This window comes from Papilio polytes, unplaced genomic scaffold (assembly GCF_000836215.1).
Source record: "Papilio polytes unplaced genomic scaffold, Ppol_1.0 DF822178.1, whole genome shotgun sequence".
In the NCBI taxonomy this organism is placed as follows: domain Eukaryota; kingdom Metazoa; phylum Arthropoda; class Insecta; order Lepidoptera; family Papilionidae; genus Papilio; species Papilio polytes.
Genome location: NW_013527026.1, coordinates 4,683,065 through 4,708,599, shown reverse-complemented (window position 1 = coordinate 4,708,599; position 25,535 = coordinate 4,683,065). Strand labels below are relative to the sequence as shown.

At 34.2% G+C, this 25,535-nt stretch overlaps 1 protein-coding gene across 1 annotated transcript; it reads right to left on the bottom strand.

The window, feature by feature from the left end:
• Positions 1 to 24,215: 24,215 nt before the first annotated feature.
• LOC106106571 lies at positions 24,216 to 25,190 on the bottom strand. Its single transcript, XM_013287171.1, has 2 exons — positions 24,962 to 25,190; positions 24,216 to 24,678 (listed from the first exon to the last, which is right to left on the bottom strand). The coding sequence occupies exons 1-2, from the start codon at positions 25,116 to 25,118 to the stop codon at positions 24,254 to 24,256; spliced, it is 582 nt and encodes a 193-aa protein (XP_013142625.1). The 5' UTR covers positions 25,119 to 25,190; the 3' UTR covers positions 24,216 to 24,253.
• Positions 25,191 to 25,535: the final 345 nt, after the last annotated feature.

Sequence of the window (25,535 nt, the reverse complement as noted above, 5' to 3'; positions counted from 1 at the left end):
TGGAAGAACACATGGGCTACTCACTTTTGTTTTTTTAATTCCACGCGGACGGAGTCGCGGGCGATAGCTAGTATTAAATAATACAATATAGAAGTGTCAATAAATAATGACACTTCTTTGCAGTTAATTTAAATACAATGAATTATATTGACATGTGGTTTTGAGGTTATCAATAGATAGCGTTAGTGAGATTATGTGAAAAATGTCTCAACTGAAGTGTCAACTATGCCCACTCTATATTTTGTTAAATCTTGGAACATACACCCACTTAGATATTGAAAACAAGTGTACAAGACGTTTTTATTTGATAAAATCGTGAAGGTTAAGAAAACACTACAAACTTTTGTGTACAAAAATAGTTCCATATGCCATTTCGTTTCCTAAGTTAACCGTATCCTAAAATTAGTAAACCACAGTATATCTATACTCTATACTAATATTATAAAGAGGAAATATTTGTATTTTTGTATGTATTGAAATAACTCATTAACTACTGGGCCGATTGCAAAAATTCTTTCACCATGAAATAGCTACGTCATCAGTGAGTAACATCATACTAATATTATAAATGCGAAAGTTTCGATGGATGGATGGATGTTTGTTAGAGTTTGTAGTGTAAATGGCTGAACCGATGTGAATGAAATTTGGAATAGATGTAGAGGATAGTCTAGAAGAACACATAGGAATGTAACACTATATGCTTTTTTTTTCATTCCGCGTATTTTTAAAATTCACGTGGAGGAAGTCGCAAACAACAGCTAGTTATGAATAAATCCAAGATGGCCGCTGCCACAAATTGACATATTTTTTACATCCCCTCAATATGGGTCAAATTGGTTAAAAAAATGATGTAAAATCACTTTTAAATCGCTTTTACTCTTTGAGAGTTTTTTTATTTATACGTTTCGTTGCGTAAAATGCAAATTCTGCTAGGTTTAAACATTTTTCATACATTTGTAAACGGAACAGAGTCTAAATGCGCCATAAATCGACCGGCTGCCTCGAACATTTTGCTCGTTACCAATGTGAAATTCATTGCGGAGAACTTTGCAAAACGGTGTTGAATTGCCAAATGAATTTGTTACTGTTTTTATTTAATCCCAGTCTCTATGTTTAATAAATGACTCTCACCATTTAGTTTGTATAAATTTTACGCTATTTATATGTTTTTTTTTTATATTATAAGGTGGCAAACGAGCAAGCGGCCACCTGAATCCCTTAAAATGAGCGACGGCTCCCATAGACATCCGTAATTGCAGTTGCCAATCCTTAATCGACGGAGCAGGAGACGTATATAAAAAGAATATTTCCCCTTCCGATGCGTCTCCTCCATCACTCAATCCCTTTCCAACAATTCCTTATAAAGCACTTATTTCTTCATCATCTCCCCTACCTTATCCTACTCCCGTAGGGTCGGCGCACCCGTTCTCCAAAGCTCTCTATCATTCGTCATCTGTCATCACTCCCTTCTTGATTATGTCACTTTTCACGCAATCCATCCACCTCTTTCTAAGTCTACCTCTACCAGTCTACCCCTCCACATTCATATCTAACTAAAAGAAGTAATTTTAGCACTTTTCCCTTGACCAATATTTTTTTCTGCATCAAAATATCGACGGATAAAATCTAGAGTTTAGTATAAAATTTGATTTATCTACTTAAATATTTTTTTTCTTTCGTTTTATGTTTTCGTGTTTGTATTTAGGTGAGGCTATTTCTGATGTTAACATCCGGCATATTGGGGCCAATCAATATCGTCATAAGAAGTTTCCTTTGGAATTTTATCTTGTTTGAACTAGATAATGTAAATTAAATAACTATTCTTGTAAGTAGTTTTTTTTCTTTATAATCTTGTGTCTATAGATGTAACTGCTACCTTTCTATCTTCATTTATAAGACACTTCGCCGTTTAAGCGAAATTATATGCTATATAATTATAAATATGTCGTATGTTACTCGGCGATAGCGCAGCTTTCTAAGGATAAAAGATTTTTTGAAATCAGCTCAGTAGTTTTTGAGTTATTTCAATACATAGTAAGATATAATTTTTAAAGTCCATAAGCTATTGAACTTTAGTTTAGAACTCCCGAGACTCCGTCCTCGTGGAATCGAAAAAAAAACAAAAGAGTAGCCTATGTGTTCTTCCAGACTATTCTCTAAATCGGTACCAAATTTCATCGAAATCCGTTCAGCCACTGAGGCTACAGACTCTACCAAACATCCATCCATCTAAGCTTTCGCATTTATAACATTACTTGTTTTCACCTGCGACACCGTGTACGTGGAATTAAAAAACAAAACAAACGTGAGTAGCCTATTTGTTCTTCCAGACTATTTTCTACATCTGTAACAGATTTCATCGATATCAGTTCAACCATTTATGCTACAAACTCTAACAAACATCCATCCATCTAAACTTTAGCACCTTTATTATTAGTAAGATTTAATAAGTTCCTATTTTAACTGTCAGATTTGGCAACACAAGAATTCCTTTGGACATATATTTATAACTCTACATAGTTCACATTTGTTCTGTCAGACTTTCAACAACTAATTATCTATTTGAAGAATGGATCAGTGCAGTTCAAAGCTGTTCTAAAATTAACAAGAACACACAGAGTGTTCTGTTTTTCCGATGTTTTAGTGCTACGCAAGCAGTCGTAAGATTAAAATTGCAATTTTTCTGTTATAAACAGACTAGTATTAAGTATTGCATTTTTGTTTTTAATTTTATATTTAAAGACAATGTATACTTTTACCGTACAAAATAATTGCATTATCATTTGCACTTTTTAGTTTTCAAATAGCAGTAAGTACCTACACACTTTTATTGTACTCCCGCTGTGTATAAACATTATTATAGTTACTGTTTATTTCTGTTCCCATTATCTTAATATTTATCCTCATATAATTATTGTAAGGAAATAATTTCCTCTACCTGTCATATTATACGAGTTTTACGTATTTCTAAATATGGTTATCTATACTATCACTGCAATCACAGCATATGTTTGAATTATTCATTCTATACTATTATAATAAAGCGTAAACACACACTTCTTTGTTGCCTAAGATGTCAGCAATTACACCATATTTTTGAATAACTCTTTTTTCAATAAAAAGTCCTACACTTACGTCACGCTATAGGCTATACATTTTTACGCCATTAAACTTAAGGGTTAAATATATTGGATAAAAACCGTAATATGAGAAAGAGACGATAAGTTGCTGCCAACATCAAGGAAGCAAGATTGCCAAGTTTTGTCATGTCATATCATTTTGACATTTGCAATTGACAATTTGACACATGTAAACAATAAAATAATTTCATGCTGATAAAATTGCCCTACACTTACAATACGTTTTAGGCTATATATTTTCACGCTATTAAACTTAGGGGCTAAATACGGTGGAGAAAAACCTTTATGTGGGAAAGGGTTCGTAAACTACAAGCTACCAACATTAAGAAAGCAAGGTATTATGGTAACGGTAATTTTGACATTTGCAATTAAGGATTTGACAAATGTAGACAATGAAATAAAGTTATTATAATTTCATGGGGACAGCTTGTATATTGTACAATGTAACTGCTAAATACAGTTCGCAATTCACAAGCATTAACACTGCAGTTAAATGTCGTAATAAATTATGTTATTCGGCCATTTCTATGCAGTTAACATGTGGCATGTACGTAATTGATATTAGACGACCATATTGAATTTATAGACGTGTCAATTGCAATTGTTTATTTCAAATACTCGTACAAAAATCTAAACTTTACTTGCCCTTTTTAGCTTGAAAATAAATAATCTCTGATAATAGTTCAATATTCTAATCTAACCAAACTATCTTACTTACCTAATATTATGAAGAACTAAAAATTGCATTATATTAGTAACTAGCTGTTGCTCGCGAATTCGCCCCCGTGAACTTTAAAAATAATGAAAAACGTAGCCTATTGCGTCACGCTTTAGGCTATATATTTTCACGCCATTAAATATTTTGGATAAAAACCGTAATGTGAGAAAGAGACCATAAATTTCTGCCAACATCAAGGAAGCAAGATTGCCAAGGTTTGTCATGTCATGTCAGTTTGACATTTGCTATTGATAATTTGACAAATGTAAACAATAAAATAAAATCTATCATAATTTAGTGCGGATGAAACAGCACGGGAACAGCTAGTATTAAATGAAGTAGTAACTGAGAAGCCGCTTGTTTACAGTTCCATTGTACAGACATATTTATGAGGCTAGAAGTCCTACAGAACCTCTATAATGGCTTCTTTAGTCACATTACGTCTCAAATAAGTCTAGAATTGTTATAAATGTCAACATCTAAATCTTACTTAAGACTTCAAAACTCTTCACGTTGTACAATTGGGGAAACTAGTGATGTTCCACCTAAAAGCTACAATCGTTTGAACATTTTAAAACGAGAGTCGGGACAAAACCAATACAATGCAGCTTATAAACGTATCTGTACAAAAAAAGTCGGTTGGTATTTTTTTTTTGTGACTGATTTGTCACTGTTTGCCTTAAGATGCATTTACAGATTCACCGGGCTTGAGGTGGCCAAGCGCAGATGGCGCTTAGTCTAAACCTCTTTTATGAGTAACTAGGCTCGAGGGCTCCCTCAGCAGCCTCGGCTCGGGCCGTTACTTCGTTATTATTACCGGATTGGTAATACGCGGTTCTTGTTATTAAGATCCCTTTCGTTAGCACTCACTGCTTTCTAATTGGTTATTCGTAGGAGTTGTGGATTTTGTCTCCTTGCAAAGAATAAGACAATTCCTTCTGAAGTTGCGTTCAATTGCCGGGACTGTACAGTCGACATCGTTAGTTTCCTACACACATTTACAATTGAAACTTTTACGAAATGTAAATAATATAATAGCGTCGGTGGTTAAAGGGTTTAAGCATTTGACTTGTAATCTACAGGTCTTGGGTTCGAATCCCGCTATACCAATGTGATTTTTAAACATCTACGAGTACATAATTTACACATATCGCAGCAACCTGCCTATATCGACCAAGAAATTCAAATACATGTGTGAAGTTAACCAACCCGCAGTGGCCTAGCGTGGCTATGGTTTTACTATGGCCTGGTCACCCTAATTTTAGTGAGCTGGTAATCATGATGATGTAATAATACAGTGAAGATTATTATTAATGTGATGGTTAATGAGAATAAATACAATTTTAACGTGCATAAAAACCTAGTATCGTTAACATGTTTCTGAATTTAATTTGGAATCGTTTGTATTTGTTCAGTAAACAGTTTACGTATTTGGAACGTATTTTAACTAGAAGTATATAAATACAGTTTCGATTAACGATTCCGTAGGATTGAAAAAAATATTGCGAATCTGTTTACAAGAGAATCGATTTACGATTAAGAGAAGAATTGTAAACCGCGTGTTTCCACAACAAAGCTTTCTCTTTATAACATACTAGCTTTTGCCCGCGTCTCCGTCTGCGTGAAATTAGAAACAAAAGTAGCATAAGTGTCCTTCCAGACTATCCTCTACAGCTATTCTAAATTTCGTCATCCGTTCAGCAGTTTAGGCTACAAACTTAACTTTCGCATTTATAATATTAGAGACAAGATAAGTATAGATTCAACATTTTTTACAACAACATTCAATAACAAATGCGTAACTGCATTTGTTATTATTGGTTAAGAACAAAGTCGGTTAGTGTGTCCGCAGTCGCAGAATGCTTTCATCTCGTAACGGACTATTTACTCTATGACATGATATTAATTATTCTATGTCTTTTAATACGAATAATGTTGCATAGTACAAAGGTTTCGGCTTGCCACCGTAGATAATTATCTTGTTATGCGTCATTTATGAACATTTTGAAACAAAAGCGTGTAAATCTATGGTAAAATTTTTGTGTTTGTCAAATTGTTTTATGTGCTTTTTGATGCTTTATTATTTTTATACTAGCTTTTACCCGCGACTCCGTCCGCGTGGAATTAAAAAAAAAACAAAAACGAGTATCCTAAACTAAACTTTCGCATTTATAATATTAGTAAATCTGTTTCAACGGTTTTTTAAAAGAATGTTTAGTTTTTTTCGTAATATATTGACTAAAAAGTTTAATCTTACTTCTTACTAATATTATAAAGCCGAAAGTTTAGATGGATGGAGGAATGGATGGATGTTTGTTAGAGTTTGTAGCCTAAACGGCTGATCGGATCTGGATGAAATTCGGCATAGATCTAGACGTACATAGTCTGGTCTGGAAGTACACATAGGCTACTTACTTTTGTTTTTTTTTAAAATTCCTCACGGACGTAGTCGCGGGCGAAAGCTAGTTTCTGAATAAAAACACAAGCTTTCGTTCTAATTCTCAGCTGGACCAAAAAATATATCAACTACTCATGCAACTATTCTAAACGTTCACAGTTTAAACTTTAAAAATAAAGTCAAGAGCACTTGGAGTTAAATTTAACGTAAAAATTGCCACAAAAGTCCATTTTTCAGGCCTAAACGGACGCCATGACAGATTTACGGTACTCTAACGTCCCTTTGTGTGCAAACTGTTTATTTTTTTTACCTCAACCACATATTTGATAACAAAATAATTCATTGAAAATGTAATCAAAATTTGAGAGATCATTAAATGAACCGAATTCAGCAATTTACCAAACACGTTTAAATATATTTGTTAACTAGCTGTTCCCGTGCGGCTTCATCCGCATGAAATTATGAAAATTTTATTTTATTGTTCACATTTGTCAAATTATCAATTGCAAATGTCAAAATGATATGACATGATGACAACCTTGCAACTTTGATGTTGGCAGCACTTTGGTTCTCTTTCCCACATTAGGGTTTTTATCCAAAATATTTATCCCCTAAGTTTAATGGCGTTAAAATATGTAACCTAAAGCGTGACGCAAGTGAAGGGCTTTTTATCAAAAAAAGGTTTATTCAAAAATATGCTGACATCTTAGGCAACAAAGAAGTGTGTGTTTACGCTTTATTATAATAGTATGGCAGTATACAAGGTGTTTTAGACCTGCGACATTATGAGACATTTTCTAATTTTCTCTGAAATTTGTACTCATTATCCCGAGTTAAACGTACATACATCACATGAATAACCGTGCGGGACCCAGTAAAATATTCACTTGATTATAAACCTAAATAAACAATTTATAATGTACAAGTCTCAGGTAAAAGCTCCTAAGTTATTTGTTAAATTTTGTTAACTTAATTTAAGTCTAACTAAGAATTTACTAATCTTCACCTGGGGCTCCAATCGATTTATTCTTTTTTTTATAATAAAAGGTGGCAAACGAGCAAACGGACACCAGAATCCACCGAAATGGAAGGCGACCGCTGCTCATAAACATCCGCAATTGCAGATGCATTGCCTACCCTTAATTGACGGAGGAGGACACGCACATAAATAGGGCATTTTCCCCCTCCTATACGTCTTCCTCCACTTTTCCTTTTCAAATTCACTTTTCCTTCCCATCCTTTTCTCTTAAGAATAGGGTGGAAAAGGAAAGGGTCTAAAATTAGGGCTCCGGCACCACACTCGTCAAACGAAACGCGGAATTGCTTCCACTTCATGCCTTTTTTCTGTGTGGTCGTGGTATTACACCGGGCGAGCCGGCCCATTCATACGAAGATAAAGCGGGCTCTACCACTGTCAACTGTCGTTACGTCACTTCTATTAGTTTTATATTTTTCCGCAATATGCCAGAGATTTTGTATATCTGGTTTAGCTATAGATACCAAGTAAAATACATCATCATCACATCATCACCAGCTCACTATACGTCCCCACCGGGGGGCTTGGAGCCTACCCTAAGTTAGGGTGACTAGGCTATAGTCAACCACGCTGGCCCAATGCGGGTTGGTTGACTTCACACATATCTAAGAATTTCTTCGCCGATATGTGCAGGTTGCATCACGATGTTTTCCTTCACCGTTACAACGTCGGGTAAATTATGTACATATGAAAATTCGAAAAATCGAAAATCACATTGGTACATGGCGGGATTCGAACCCAAGACGTGTAGATTTACAAGTCAAGTGCTTAAACCACTGAGCCACCGACGCTCAGTAAAATACATAGATTAGTACAAAACATTAAAATTACTCTTTTATGGTACTTAAAACAGAAGTCAACTCCTTACAGGTCGACTAAAAATCATACATATTGTAACAATCTTTTTTACTAATATTATAAATGCGAAAGTTTACGAGTAGATGATAGATGGATGTTAGAGTTTGTACCCTAAACTGCTGAACTGATCTCGATGAAATTTGGCATAGATGTAGAGTATAGACTGGAAGAACACATAGGCTACATAGTTTTTTTTATAATTCACGCGAACGGTGTAGTGGAGTAAATCTAGTGTTTGTTACTCGGTGATAATGCAGCTTTCTAATGATGTAAGAATTTTTGAAATCATTCTTATTTTGAATTTATTCGTTTCATACAAAATTACAAATCTAGTCTTTGTGTAGATTACGTTAAACCTGTCTTAACTCCAATCATTGTACTGACGAATTCCTACGTTTTAATTTGTTTAAATCCAACCACAGTGCAACGTACAAAGCATAGAAAATACAATTAAAACTTTGTACACATTAAGACAAAGCAATTAGTCATTTCGTGGCAAAGTTACGTTAAATTACTACACTGTGACCTCTGGGAAGTTCACATGTGAACAGTCATTGTGAATTATTGTCGAAATTATTTAAAAACAAAATCCCGCGTATACAAAAATAAGATTTTTTTTTTTTTTAATTTTTTAGCCAACCAACAAAGATCGTCACGAAGTTCGATCATTTGCCGCCCATATCCAATATACTATCCGCTTGAGCAATCCAAAGTGGGTACTGATTTCCGACACAAGAGAACGCCAGCGCCGTCTATCCTTTTTTTGAGAGGGTAATGCTTTATGCATACTCCGCGCCCTAGTGGGATGCGGTAGTTATGTGGTATTCTCCTCATAATGGGGCATACCCACTAAAACCCCTCTGTTCCTTTAACGATTGTGGCGGGGACACGGGCACGCTTTCGTTGTAGTCCGCGACCCCGAAAGCGGCGTCTGTCGTACTATCTCCTGCCAGTCGAATGTGACAACTAATCAAGTCTACTTTATCTGTCACTACATAGATTCGTTTAGACCGACTTTAAAGTATATTTCTTATTGGAGCGCACACCAATGATTAAACTATCGCACAACTGTTGGGCGATTGTCGATTGTTTCGCAATTCAACTGTTTAGTTGCATAACTAACAATCGATTAGTGTACCTCCATATTAGCTGGCAGGAATCAAAGCGAGACTAAACAGTCTTAATCTCCACTAAATAAGGCTCGCCTTAACGGTACTTGGTGACGTCATTTACGAGTAAATCTGCGTATTAAAATCATAGACAATATGTGTTTTATTACTTAGAATCATTGCTACTGTATTCAAGTCATAGACAATTCCCAAACTATCACGGTACACAAAGTTTAACGTCGTAAACACAGCTCTAACTCACGTCCGAAATTGCTCGCTGAAGGGTTGGCGTCGTAAAACGGCCGAGAACAAGGTTAACGTTTTAATGGTAATTTTCATACATTTGGGATTTACTTTACAATGTTTACATCTCATGTGTTGGAAAATCTTCAGTAATTATTAGAAGTTATTGCCCTCTAAAGATTTTTGATAGGTAAGGAAGTAAGAAAAGAGTTAATTTACTTAAATAGTGGTAGTGCCCGCTTAAACATCCTTGCACGAATGGGCCGGCTCGCCCGGTTGAATACCACGACCACACAGAAAACAGGCGAGAAGTGGAAGCACTTCCGCGTTTCGTCTGATGAGTGTGGTGCCGGTGGCCTAATTTTAGTCCCTTTCCCTTTCCACTCTTTTTTAAGAGGAAATAATGGGAAGGAAAAGTGAATTTGACGGAGAAGACGCATAGGAAGAGGAAAAGTCCTCTTTATGTGCGTCTCCTCCTGCGTCAATTTATGGTAGGCAACGCATTTGCAATTGCGGATGTCTATGGGCAGCGGTCGCTTTTCATTTCGGTGGATTCAGGTGGCCGCTTGCTCGTTTGCCACCTTATATTATAAAAAAAATGAAGCTCTCCAGCCTAATAGTTAACGTACGGGCTACCTTGAAGGGTCCTCGGTTGGAACCGCAATTCGACAATGTCATGAACTTTTTAGCAACTAGTTTTCGCCTGCAACTCCTTCCGCGAGGAATTAAAAAAAGTAAGTAGCCTTTGTTTCCAGATTATCCTCTACATCTCTGTCAATTCATTGAGTTCCTTTCAGGTTTAAGCAACACTAACAAACGTCCATACATATAAACATTCGCATTTATTGTTTTTTTTACTTCGAGCGTATATGCTTCGTTCAAGTTAAAAAGGTTTTGAATACTTAATGTAAGGGTAATTACAAAGTTAGGGCTGTAGATTTTAATACTAAAAGCCTGCTTAAGTAGAAAATTTCTTCATTTAAAGGCGAGAGAACTCTGTATAAAAAGTTCAAGGCTGTGTAATTTAAATCTACATTTAACTTAGCTGATAGTTTAATAAGTATCTAAATAAAAATCGCCTGTAAGGGTCAGCATCTTACCAATATTATAAATGCGAAAGTTTAGATGGATGGATGAATGGATGTTTGTTAACGTTTGTAGCCTAAACGGCTGAACGGATCTCCATGAAATTTGGCACAGGTTTAGAGCATAGTCTGGAAAAACACATAGGCTACTTTCTATCCCGGGAATAGTTACGGTTCCCGTGGGATTCATTAATTTAGATTTTTAATGTTTACTCGTTAATTCTGCAACGCTTCAACATATCTTATTGAAATTTGGCACAGATATAAAACAAAGTCTGGAGTACACATGGGATAAGCGTCATCTCCGATAAATGTCCGGTTCCCGAGGGATACGTAGATTTTGTAATTTACATAGTTTGTATGTTTTTTAATACCACGCTGACGAAATCGCGGGCAACAGCTCGTAATTGAATAGAGCATAATCTTACTTTATTGTCATACTTTTATAATATAACTAGTTTTAGCCTGGCACTCCGTCCGCGTCGAATTAAAAAGAACAAAAGTGAGTTTCCTATGTGTTCTTCCAGACTCTCTTCTAATTTCATGAGATACGTTCAGCCGTTTCAAACTCTAACGAACATCCATCCATCTAAACTTTCGCATTTATAACATTAGTCATAAATGCGGGTTTGTTGAGTTTGGATTGATGTTTGTTACTATGTAGCTCCAAAACAGCTTAACGAATCTCAATGAAATTTAGATAGATGTAGAACATTGTCTTGAAGAACACATAGGCTACTTACTCACTATTTTTTTAATTCTACTTGTCTACTAATAGACAAATAATTCTGTCATATCCTAAGGCCAAGACATTTAAAAATAGTGCAACAAACATTTTCATTTTATACAGTACATATTTACGCTAAAACAAGTTTTTGTCAACGACACCGTCCGAGTGGAATTAAAAAAAAACAACAATGAATAGCCTATGTTTTCTTCTAATCTTCTGTATCTATGGCAAATTTCATCGAGCTCTGTTCATCAATTTAGGTCACAAATTCTAACAAACATCCATCCATCTTAACATTCGCATTTATATTATTAGTATGATTATAATTTCTTATTTGAATTAGTTTCTACTCATCATCATCATCATCCCTGCCTTATCCTATTCCCGTAGGGTCGGCGCAACGGGTTTTCGTCCTCCAAATAACTCTATCATCCGTCATCTCAGTCAGTCCCTTCTTGATCATGTCACCTTTCACGCAATCCATCCATCTATTCAGGTATTTTGTTAAAAATGACTGAATGATTCTTATGAACGAACGATGTTAATAGACTACAGGGATATATTTAATCACTTAATAATATTTTAACAATGCAAATAATATTTAACTACATAGCTTTTTTTTCTGACAAAAGTTGGTCAATGCATTTATAAAACAAATTCTGTTTCCAGCCAGTTTAATTGACCTGCCAGAGAATGATAAATTACTAAGATGAATGGATGAATTTAAAACATTCCTTTTAATGTATTTAAGCACATCGATTATTATAAAATGACAGCCAGAAAAGAACTATGAAAAAAAAAAAGAAAACATATTTTTTTAGGACGAGATTTTACGAGAGTACGAGATTACTTTGAACTCTACTTCACACGTTTATATTAAAGTATTATTATAAAGAGGAAAGATTTGTATTTTTGGATTTTTGTATGTATTCGATTCTCGTAAAAACTACTGGGCCGATTACAAAATTTCTTTCACTGTTAGAAAGATAATTTATCTGTGAGTAACATAGGCCATATTTGTTATTTATTATTATTTAACTATTATATTATTAGTTAATAGTGGTAGAGACCGCTTTAACATTTTCGCACGAATGGGCCGGCTCGCCCGTCGCAGTACCACGACCACCCAGAAGACAGGCGTGAAGTGGAAGCAATTCCGCGTACAGTCTGATGAGTGTGGTGCCGGAGGCCTAATTTTAATGTAATATAAAAGGGAAATGTCCTCTTTCTGTGCGTCGCCTCCTCCGACAATCAAGGGTAGGCAACGCATCTGCAATTGCGGATGTTTATAGGCAGCGGTCCCTTTCCATTTCGGTGTATTCAGGTGGCTGCATGCTCGTTTGCCACCTTATATTATAAAAAAACATACAATTATACACGGGTGAAGTCGCAAGCGAAAGCTAGTAATAGATAATTTTAATTTATTTAATAAAGGCACAAATAGTATCTAAAACAACCAACAACTAAACCACAATTCTCTAATATCGAATATCATTTTACAAACAATTCGTCCGTCGACATGGAGCCATTACGTTTGTCTCAAATACACTTTTGTCTTCCAATGTACAATAGCAAAAAGCTTATATAAAGTACTGGCGAGAGAAGTATCAGTTTCCACTTAGCGACGGCTGCTAGCAAGTGTCGATCATCGAAACTAAACTTATATAGTGTTTTGTACTCGATTGTACACGTATAACTCGCCATTGTATAGAAGAAGTCCTGTTTATTGTCTTAGAAATTAAAAAAAAAATCTTAAATTACTGAACCGATTTTGACTAGTGATGTCATTTAATTTTTAATCAAAATTAATCGTTTATTTTGTTTTTTTACTAAAAATGAATTTTTCCAACTAGTGCTATATCCAAAGTCTCGAATTTTTGAAAGTAAGAAAAATGATCATACTTTTCATACTAATGTTAAAAATGCGAAAGTTTAGATGGATGGATGTTTGTTAGAGTTTGTAGCCTAAACGGTGGAACAGATCTTGATGAAATTTGGTATCGATGTAAAGAATAGTTTCGAAGAACACATAAGCTTTCACCTTTGTTTTTTTTTTAATTCCACGGGAAAGGAGTCGCGGGCGAAAGCTAGTTTCTAAATAAATAATCTAATAGCTTCAGAATAAACTGTGTTATAAAACCACAGGGTGCTTACCAACCAAGCGAAACGTGGAACACTATGACAGGAGGCAACCCTAATGCACGCAGCGGGGACACGAAACCAAAGGCGTAATGCAATACCATTAGAAGCTAGAAAATAAATATTAGATCAATTTGAATTAAGTCTAACAAAAGATATAAGCCTCTTGAAGATGTACAGTGGGGGAAATTGACGGTGTTCCACTTTAAAAGATACAAAAGTTTGAACAGAACAAAATCCAATACAACTCAGCTCACAAATGTGTCTGTACGAAAAAGTCTGCTTGTTTATTTTTATTATTTTATCGTTTGCACTCGTTGCTATCTAATTACTTATATTTATGAAGAAGCGGAGTTTGTCTTGTCTTGTGACAAGGTAATTTTTACTGAAATGGAACACCGCGACTGTACATGACACTTATATGAATGAATGAATGAATATGTATTTATTGCTACAAAATAGAAATTACATAAAAGGACTTATTCTAAAGAAAACACAATCGTAGCAAAAGGTAGCCAGCTCAGCATATGCACGACTAAGCCGTTCCTGCGCTGATTTTCAGCTGGCTCCGTCGCACTCAAGTAACATATAGTTTAATTATTAAGGTAACCGGCCGCACTAATTACATACCTATACAGAAATAAAATACACTTTTTAAAAGAAAATAATCACACAAAACAATAATAGGACATCATAAAGAGAAAGATATATGAGTATATATGTTTCTTTTTATGAGTATATCTTAGTACTAACTCACGGTAACCCTGTGACAGGTTGTGAAAATAAAATTTGCTACACTTAGAAAAAGAGCTCTGATTGCATCGAAATAATGTAGTACCTCAACTATTCGTCTATGGCATCATAAACATTTTTTAATAAAAAATGGCGTGGTTCTTCTATCCATACATGTAATAAAATTAGAGTGTCTGTTTGTAAAATCAAAGAAACCATCCAGATTTCGGGAAGATGATGTACTTGCGTTGCTGATAAATAAAATGGCATTTAACATTTTTTGTCTCCTTGACTGTCCACAAGCCGCGTTTGTCCCGGGTAATCTGTATTGGCTACTTTTTTGTCTTAATGTTGCGTGGACAAAGTCGCGGGCAACAGCTAGTAATCAATAAAAAATAAAAATAAGTAGTACAATAAGCACAAATCTTAATAGAATTGATTGCTTGCGGATAAATAATCCAATATATTATACAACCCGTTGCGTCACTTACGTCAGTTTCGTCAGAGGGGGCATCGGTGTTGTGAAGCGAAAGGAAAACTTAACACGGAATTATAAAGATACATGGATATGGTATATTTAACCGGCTTCAAAAAGGTTTTAAATTGGTATCTACGTTTTTTGTTATTCGGAAGGTAGTGCATGTCATTTTTAAATACACTTCGATTTATACACTTACTATAGACCAGAAAGGATATCTTACCCGGTAAGCATAAGTTAAACTAAATTATGACAATTTCCAATCTAAGATTTTCCTAACGTGATCGCATGTTCGCATGTAATTTCAAAAAAGAACCGTACAAGTGCATATAAAATAGATACCTTATCCAATATTACTAATTCCTTGTTCACAATAAATATTATCCGCGTCGGCCAGTGATGTCGGCTGGTCTACAGCTACGTATCTACGCCGCGCCAAACATCCACTCTCAAACATTTATCTAACGGATTTTCCTCTTGACGAATTAAATATTATATTCTTATATTTGTAAAGAATCATACGATTCGAGGGTAATTCTTAATTGGATCCAAAGAACAAAGATCAATATCTTAAAAAGCGTGTGTATATATTCTGTATTTTTTTTTTATAACATAAGGTGGCAAACGAGCAAGCGGCCACCTGAAATCGCCAAAATGGCGAAGCGACCGCTGCCCATAAACATCCACAATTGCAGATGCGTTGCGTAACCTTATACGACGGAGGAGGAGACGCATATAAAAAGCATATTTCCCCTTCCTATGCATCTCCTCCACCGTCAAATCCACTTCCTCTTCCCAATCTCTCCTTATAAGAAAAGGGTGGTAAAGAGAAAGGGACTTAAATTAGGCCTCCGGCACCACACTCATCAGACGAAACACGGAATTGCTTCCATTTCACGCCTGTCTTCTGTGTGGTTGTGGTATTACACTGTCCGTGCCGGCCCATTAGTGCTAAGATGTTAAAGCGGGCACTACCACTTTTAAATTGTGTCGCGGAAGTCTGTGGCCTTCCATTTAAGGGAAAATTGCCTTCATTACAACGAGAGAACTCCACTTCTTCCTATAAATAATTTGATAGCAGTGATTGCAAACATCATCATCTTCCTCTTTTATTCTACTACCGTAGGGATGCGCGCGAAGTTTTTAACCTCCACATAACTCTATACGTCATCTCAGTCATCACTCCTTTCCCGTTCATGTCACCTTACTCGCAATCCGTTTCTTTCTATTTCTACCTCTACTGGAGTACGCCTCCATACTCCTAATGTTCTCCTTGTAACATGCGATCCATCCCTCCTCATAACATGCCCATACCATGCTAACCTTTTACTCCTTACCTTCTCTACCACTGGGGCTACTCTCAAACTTCTTCTAACATACATATTTCGTATCATATCCGTTCGTGTTACCCCACACATCTAACATTCGCATTTCTACCACATGTTTCCTTTCATCCATCCCTTTTACAAACTAAGGGATAATAATAAAAAGATACTAGTCTTATAAGCTACGTTGTATTGATTATTGCTTCGTGTTTCAAAACATTCAAACAATTGTAACTTTAAAGTTCCACAGCGCCAGTTTCCCCGACTGTCATTTCCCTTGCTTTATCCTACTTGCATGGAGTTGCTGCGCGAGGTTTTCGTTCTCCAAATAACTCTATCATCCGTCAACTGAGTCATCACTCCCTTCTTGATCATGTCACCTTTCACGCAATCCATCTCTTTCTAGGTCTACCGTTGTACCTCCACATTCTTAACTAACGTCCATGTTACATGCGATTCATTTAGTTTCCCCGAATATACGTGTACGTCACACAGACCATATAGTTAAAGCATTGCATTCTAAGATCAATGTAATACAGTCTGATGTTCGGCTTTACTGCTAAGGTCAATTTGTCTTTTATTTATTTCGTCTGTCAGATATCGCTCATGTACACTAAGCTTAGGGTTTAAGTCGAAATTAAATTAAAACTAACCGTATGTAAACTTACTAGCAGCTATTCTTTTGTTTTCAATATACCGACAAATTCCATTGCTTAAACATTATTTACATTGTTTTTTTTTATAATACAAGGTGGCAAACGAGCAAACGGCCACCTGAATCCACGAAATGATAAACGACCGCTGCCCATAAACATCTGCAATTGCAAATGTGTTGCCTACCCTTAATTGGCGGAGGAGGACACGCACATAAAGAGAATATTTCTCCTTCCTATGCGTCTCCTCCACCGTCAAATCCACTTTTCCTTCCCATTCTTTCCTTTTAAGAAAAGGGTGGAAAAGGAAAGGGACTAAAATTAGGCCTCCGGCATCACACTCATCAGACGAAACGCGAAATTGCTTCCACTTTACGCCTGTTTTCTGTGTGGTCGTGGTATTACACCGGGCGAACCGACCCATTCGTGGAAAGTTGTTAAAGCGGGCACTACCACTGTTAAGTTGTGTGCTGTAAACTGCGTTAAATTAGTAGATTTTTATATTTGCTAATAATTCTTGTAACCATTCAAAGTATGCATGTAGGCTTAACATTAAACCTGCAATACTGTAATTAATATAAAATAATAGCTTTTGGTTGCGACATCGGCCGCGCGCAATTATTAAAAAAACCTTTATATACCTATGTGACTCACTGATAACATCATAATTTTTCGAATCGGTCCAGTTGTTTTTGAGTTATTTACATAGAAAAATACCAACGTTCTTCTTTATTACATTAGTACAGATAATCTTTCTCCAAACATTTTATGACGTAACTTATCTTCAACAACCCGAGTAAGGGATGACATTGTACGCGTTATGCGGACCTTTATAAACGTCGTCATTCAAGTCAACTTACGTAGTGAAAAATCTTATAAATTAGATGTTGCTGGTGACTTTGTCCAACTGGAATTAAAAAAAAATGTAGAAAATATGGCCCATCCTACTCACTGATTCAGCTTTTTAATGGTGAAAGAATTGTGGAAATCAGCCTTGTAGTTTTAGTGTGAATCGAATGCATACTAAAATCCAATAATACAAATCTTTCCTCTTTATAATATTAGTTAGTACATATAGATAACTTTTGCTTGCGAGTTAGTTCTTGCAAAATTTAGAAAAATTGCCTGTTACTCAGTGGTGATAGAACATATTACATATATACGTAATTCCATTATAAAGATTACTAAAAAACCTCTCTATACTATTATAATAAAGCGTAAACACACACTTCTTTGTTGCCTAAGATGTCAGCAATTACGGTATATTTTTGAATGATTATTTTTTTTTTTGTAAAAAGCCCTACACTTACTTCACGCTTTAGGCTATACATTTTCACGCCATTAAACTTAGGGGGTAAATAATTTGGATAAAAACTCTAATGTGGGAAAGAGACCATAAGTTGTTGCCAACATCCAGGAAGCAAGGTTGCCATGGGTTGATATCGTCATGTCATTTTGATATTTGCAATTGATAATTTGACACATGTAAACATTAAAACAAAATTTTCATAATTTTATGCGGATGAAGTCGCACGGGAACAGCTAGTGTTTTATAAGAATCAAAAGTTTCGTACTACGTTTTTAATTCCGCCCGAACGAAGTTGCGGACAAAAAACTACATATATTCATTAAAATTTGGTACACACCGAAACCTAATCTTTGTTCCAAGTCACGTCCCAATTGTTTTATTGCAACCTTAATAGTAGTATATAGAGTGAAAATGTTAACATAATGCCTACTTGTAACTTAATTGGTACACTTACGAAGGATTAATTACTCTCAAAGTGGTAATATACTTTCGTGTGTTGATGTTGTAAAATATGTTCAGATAAATGTCGCTAGATGGCGTTAGTTGATATTATAACCTAAAAATCTTCCATAAACAAACGCAAAACAGATTTCTTGCTGTTGAAAATAATCCGTATTATTAGACAGTGTTTAGTTAAACACTTGATTAACTTTAACCGCAAGCTTATGCTTAATAATTTTTCAATAGGTAGGAATTTCAAAAATCTACAGCGGGTGCTAATCACGGGGTAAAAAGATTGACGTCTGTTGATGCTAAAATATGTTTAAACCCCTGTCTTTTTATAGTAAGGCCTAATAATATTACAATACTAAAAAAACAAAAACGAAACTAGGAAAAAACACGTAAATAACCACAAGGGTGCAACGAAACAACAACAGTTACCCCTATGTATGACATCGAACAACTTGCAATAAAATTAGCTGAATAAGTTTTCTAACTTGAAGGGTTAAGTTACCCGATCGTTTGTTATACGCGACAGTCTATTTCAGTGAGTTTTCAGGAAACGCAGTCATTTTTCATTCGCATGCCGCAAGTTTGGCACAAGGAAGTACTGGCGACGTGTATAAGTGATTTAGAGATACATTCATATACAACATTTAAGCGATATGTTAACTTTTGCTTGCGACTCCGTTCGTGTGGAATTTAAAAAAAAATTAAACAGCCTATGCATTCCAGACTGTCCTCTACATCTATGACAAATTTCATCGAGATCCGTTCAGCCATTTAGGCTACTAAATAACAAACATCTATCTAAATTGCATTTATAATATTAGTAAGATTATGAATCAGTGTTACATTTATTTCGATTATTGGATTGTGTCTCTAATTTAAAAAAAAATCACTGTTTTAAAGTAATAAATATTCCATTGGAAGCATTTTTTATGCCACTAAGATTTTTACGTACCACAGTAAGCATGAGTCGATGGCTCTTAACATGTTAAATATCACTTATAACTTTCAACTTAAAGTAGCAATAATTTTACATTTAACTCGTATAGTTAATAACGTTCCGTGTTCTCAGATTCCTTTGGCGGATTAAACTCAACAATACTTCGTATTTTTCTATTGTGTGAACAATAAATTCTTAGGAAACTGTAAATAATTGCTAAGCCACCCCATACAATATAAGCATCAAATATAGTAGATATCAAAAACGTTTTTATTTTAAAATAGTTTTAATACATTGCCAAACCTAAAATCGTTTGTTATTAACAATGCTTTGTGTGAAAATGTGTTTCTATACAATTATAGTCTATTAGCTTTCGCCCGAAACTCCATCCGCGTGGATTTAAAAAACAAAAGTAAGTAGCCTATGTGTTCTTCCAAACTGTTCTCTACATCTATACCAAATTTCATCGATATCCGTTCAGCTGTTTAGGCTACAAACTCTAACAAACATCCATCCATCTAAACTTTCGCATTTATAATATTAAAATATGAATATGATTTGCAAGTCAGTATTTTACTGACGGAATTTTTATAAAAATTACCTTATGTTTACGGGTGTAACTGCACTTTTATTCCATGCTGATGACGCAGGCAACAGTTAGTATTATAAGCCCTGAAGATGACCATTTAAAGACTGAGTAAATGTTTTAAGTGAGGTATTTTAGCTTGAAACTGTCACAGTTTAAAGCTAAAATAACGACAGGGTAACATCGGTTAAAAGAATTTTAAAAATTCACCAAACATTTATCCGTACAATGGAATGTTTTTAGAATTTCTTTCTCGAATATTCCAAACAATAGGATGCACGTGGAAATGAATTTTGGACAAACAATGGCCTTGTTAAAATTACAAATGGCCTACACGACATTTACAAACGAATAAAAAATTAAAGAAAAACGATATTTTTACATATTTATGTTTTAAGTATATTCTGTAGCCCTTACTAAACCAATTTTGACAAATAAAGTTTTCGATTAGATTAACATTCTTCCCCCGTATAAGTATAACAAAGGGGTTTTTAAATAAATGGAAAATAATTAAGAACTCAAAAAGAACAACGACACAGATAATAGCTTAATTTGCACTTTGCTATTTGTAAAGTTTTAAAAAATGTTAAGAAGTTTTTTAGTCTATCCGTTTTTTTACATTCCATTCCAAAGTTTTTGACATTCCATTTTTATAATATCCGCGACTCCGTCCGCGTGGATTAAAAATAAACAAAAGTGAGTAGCCTATGTGTTCTTCCAGACTGTCCTCTACATCTATACTAAATTTCATCGATATCCGTTCAGCTGTTTAGGCTACAAACTCTAACAAACATCCATCTATCCATCTAAACTTTCTCAATTATAATAATAAAATTATAGATTACAGATTATAAATGAACTGACACTTCTACGAATAGTTTCTATAAATACCGTTCCAATATTCCCTTTGTTAATTAAATTCATAAGTTATTAAATTTTCCTGTTAAAATAAACTTCAAATTTGAAATACTTTAAACTCCAATTTGCAGTTCAAATATTATGTTTGAAGGGTAAGGAATTTAAACAGATCTGTTCCAATATTAATGAATTGAAATTATTTAATTAAAGTAACAAGTTTTATTTGATACATTTATTATTTTCTTCTATCTGTACTATTATAATAAAGCGTAAACACACACTTCTTTGTTGCCTTAGATGTCAGCAATTACAGCATATTTTTGAATAATTCTTTTTTTAATAAAAAGCCCTACACTTCGTCATGCTTTAGGCTATATATTTTCACGCCATTAAACTTAGGGGGTAAATATTATGAATAAAATCCCTAATGTGGAAAAGAGACTATTAGTTGCTGCCAACATCAAGGAAGCAAGACTGTCAAGGTTTGTCATGTCATGTCATTTTGACATTTGCTATTGATAATTTGACTAATGTAAATAATAAAATAAAATGTTCATAGTTTTATGCGAATAAAGTCGCACGGGAACAGCTAGTTAATAATAAAATAACAAAGACGTCCCTAATCTTTGTCAGCTACGCATTCGTAAACTGGATAGATTTAATCTTTGACAGAATGTTTTAAAGTTAAAGTGAAGTTTTTAAGATTAAAAATAAAAAAAAAAACTGTATAGACTTGTATATTTGCTATTATTTAACTATTCTTAATTATAAAATTGTTTTTTTTTTATTGTTTAGTTTATGTTAACTAAGTATAAGTATAATAAAGGTTTTTCTTTCAAGTAGACATTGATTTATTAGTACACTCGGGGTGAATGTTTCGGAGTCAATTTAGGCAGGCCTAAACGACAGATTTACGCCCCTCATATCTCAATCTCAGACAAAGCCTATTCTTTACTTACTAAATTAAGTACACGCAACTAAATTACAACACGTATATACTCTTGAAAATTCTGCCCGACTGACAGGCGGGTAATGTTCTTCGTGAATACATCCGTGCAGTTTTATTTGTTGATTTTACAATGGCTTGACGCGTATTCTTCTATATTCCGGGCGAAGTCGAAAAATTTCATACAAAAACCTCTTGTCTTAAGGTTTTGTGACAACCCTACTCGAAAATCATATAATATAATATTATAAACGCGAAAGTTTAGATGGATGGATGTTTGTAGCCTATATGGCTGAACGGATTTCTATAAAATTTCTATGATATTCTGGAAGAACATACAGGGTACATGCTTTTGTTTTTTTTTATTCCAGGCGGACGGAGTCGCAGGCTAAAGCTAGTGTCATCATAAATATTGATTACCTACAGTAATTATTGAATACGTTTATAATTTACGTTAAAACATTTCACATGTTCCACGCTCCAGGGTTACCAACCTTTCATCGTAATTCCACAAGAACTTTGTTTGCAACAAACTTTGAACGGTTAATTGTATATTCATTTATAAGAATTTAAATTATATTAAGTAATATTATAATTAAGAGAAAGCGAAAGTTGTGTTTCGTTTAATTTTCTTTGCTATAAATCTATTACAAACAAAATGTTTTATATTCTGTTCAACAATTGTTAAACGAAAAAAACAAAACCAAATAGTTCCCTCTCTTTCTTCTTTTAACTTCCACAGCTCTATCTCTCTCTCTCTCTCTCTCTCTCTCTCTCTCACACACACACACACACACACACACACTCTTTGCACTATAAAAGTATATACTTTTGTTTTCTTTTTATTATTTAATTCAATTTACGAAGGTAACATAAATTATTTTACGACAGATAGAAAATAAATCTAAGGTCCAACTAAGTTGTATTTAGTATTAAGTTATCGAAGTAATCAGAGTTTTTAAGGTTAATAATTAGAACGTTTAGGCAACGATGGAAAGTAATATAAACTTTTCTAATATCTGTTTTAGCAAACGTAGGTATAGAACAATTTATCTTTACTTATCAGAGCTGCCGGAAAGTTGTAGAACAAAAGGAATAAATTTCTCCACGTTAACAAGAAACATGTCTTTTACACTTATTGAAAAACTTATTGTCATCTCTTTTCTTCCATAGACAATGAGAGAGAAAAATGATGTTTTGTACAGACAGCGAACCTTTATGAATCAACGAGTCAGTTTCCTTTTTTTTATGAATAAGAATCTGAAGAATCGTCAAAAGAATTTTGATTTGATCATTGGGTATATTTTGTAGCAGGCGTTCCCTACCTAAAAATATTATAATGCGGTCATATACAACAATACATAGCAATTAACTCAGTATGATATCTTACTCCAAGCAACCGTGATACCACAAATAGCAGGGACTCTTCTGAATTACAATATCATTTATCATAAATACGGTACCCTACTGTCAGATTTGTAGGTTATAATTCCATTGCAGTATTTTGTTCTTTTCAAGGTTCTTAACACATTATTTTAATTGTTAAGTTTACTAACAAAGAAAAGAGCTACAAACATTTTTTAATTTTCCTTAAAAAATGTACTAGAAAAAGTTTTCAGTAATAAAATTTTGTTTTATAGCTGTTCCCGTGCGGTTACATCAGCATATTATTAAAGCTTTATTTTATTTTTTTTTATCTATAAAATTTTCAAATGACAAAACTCAAATGCACAAATGACAACCAAAGTTTAACCATTACCTAATAATTACCATTACAACGACAATCTTGCTTCTTTACTGCTATTGGCTTGTAGTTTGTGTCCCTTTCTCGCATAACATTTTATTCTAATTTATTCATTCCCTTAATTAAATAGCGTGAAAATATAAATTCTAAAACGTGTCGTAAGTATAGGGCTTTACAAAAAAAAATCTTTAAAAACATGCTGTAATTCCTCACGTTCTAAATAAAGTGTGTGTTTATGTTTTATTATACTTAGTAAAGTATACTAGTCTATTTCTATATTAGTACATGTTAGTAAGTAAATGTAACATAACTCCAATATTATGTTACAATTTTCCCAGTTCCTTAAACTGTGAACACCATCCATCATGCGCGACGGAAGGATTCTCAGATATCCAAGTTAACCCGATTTCCTCACTAATGGCATGTACGTAACCGTAAAAAAATAAAATGTGTTCACGTTTTGGAAGTGAATAATGGATTCTTTAATGTAATCTAAATTTTTAACCAAAAAAAACAATAAAGCATACAATATTTGTATTTAAACTTTTAAACACTTCGAAATTTATAATTTCAATTATTATTTAGTTTATTTAATTATTATATTGAGCGCACTTGACCGCTATTAATAATTATAACTTAATAAAAAAGTTTCAGGAGAAAAATATAGTATAACACAACGCCATCTAGCAACTATTTGCGACACTAAAATTGTAAGGATGTTCATTTAAAACAAACGCATCATGTACAATAATTTATTTCAACATTTACGTACAAATCTATCGTCTCGGCCCCGGGGCGGAGGGAGGAGTGTCAATACGAACTGTGAACACCCTGTATGCACAATACTCCATTAACGCCAAGCCCAGTGGATATATGACCTTATGCGGATGTCCCATTTGTGGCGCCAAAAAATAAGCAAAAAGCGCAGCTCCCGCTGTATACCAGCCCCACATATAACCGTGATCAAAAGAATAGAAACATAAAGAGACAATGTTGCAAGCAATCATTAAATTCCCCATTTCAGGGTTGTCCTGTTGCGTGATTGCCAACGCAAAGGGCAAAATTCCCGAAGCCAAATGTAAAGCGCACATCGCACTATTCCCTCGGTATAAATCCGCCATTAGACACGGCAATGGAAGATATCTCGACGCTTTGTAGCTGATGATATATGCAGGGCCGAAATCATTGTTGAATTTGCCACCTATGAAAAAAAAATACAAATAATAATTCCCCGAAATAATCATCTATAATCATCCAAAACAAATACAAATAATAAGAGCCCGACTGTAGAACATTTTCTATAATTGCAATATTAAAAAACCATTTTTAATGTTTAGAATCATAGATGTTCTATTTATAATCTATATCTTGCTCTCTTATTTAAAAACGTATTAGGCTTTAAAATCACTTTACTGTTTGAAAGTTGCGACACTAACGACACATTTATAATTGCTTTTATTAAATTTGCTGAAATGTGAACTCACTTTGATAATGTAAGAATCCTACCACACCGTGCACAAAGAGATTGACATGCATTCCTGGATGAGAGTAAGTGTTATATCGATGTGTGGTTCCCCTTGCAGCGACGCAGGACAGAACGACGTGGGCAATAGCAGCATTAACGTCATCTTCTTGGCCCATAATAAGTTAATAATGTAAAGTAAATCTAAACTTTCATCATTATATTATAATAATAACAAAAATTGACCTGTGTCATTTGTCAAAAAAAGAAAAGTTTATCACAAGATGAATGTTTTTTGGAAAAAGTTTCAATATTTTTAATTATTTTTAATCTGTGGTATACCATTTATTCCGTTTATATTGTTAAATAATTTCGGTAATAACTATCTTTATTTTAACAACCTTGTTAAAAAATATCTGTTTATTATTATTGTAACTCTTTATGGAAACGTAGTGGCCGCTTCACACATGGCCAGTACAGTTAGACAGATACAGATGCGACGGCCAATCATAAATTGCTCAGTGTTGTCACTATGCCAGTTATTTGTCAGTCCAGTTATTAAGCGCTATTGATTAACTGTACTGGCTAAGTGTGAA

Excerpts from the sequence above, each read along its gene's own strand:
- LOC106106571 (XM_013287171.1), bottom strand. The coding sequence starts at position 25,118 with ATGGGCCAAGAAGATGACGTTAATGCTGCTATTGCCCACGTCGTTCTG. Across the intron at positions 24,679-24,961 it reads AGGATTCTTACATTATCAAA|GTGGCAAATTCAACAATGAT; the intron begins GTGAGTTCACAT and ends TTTTTTTCATAG.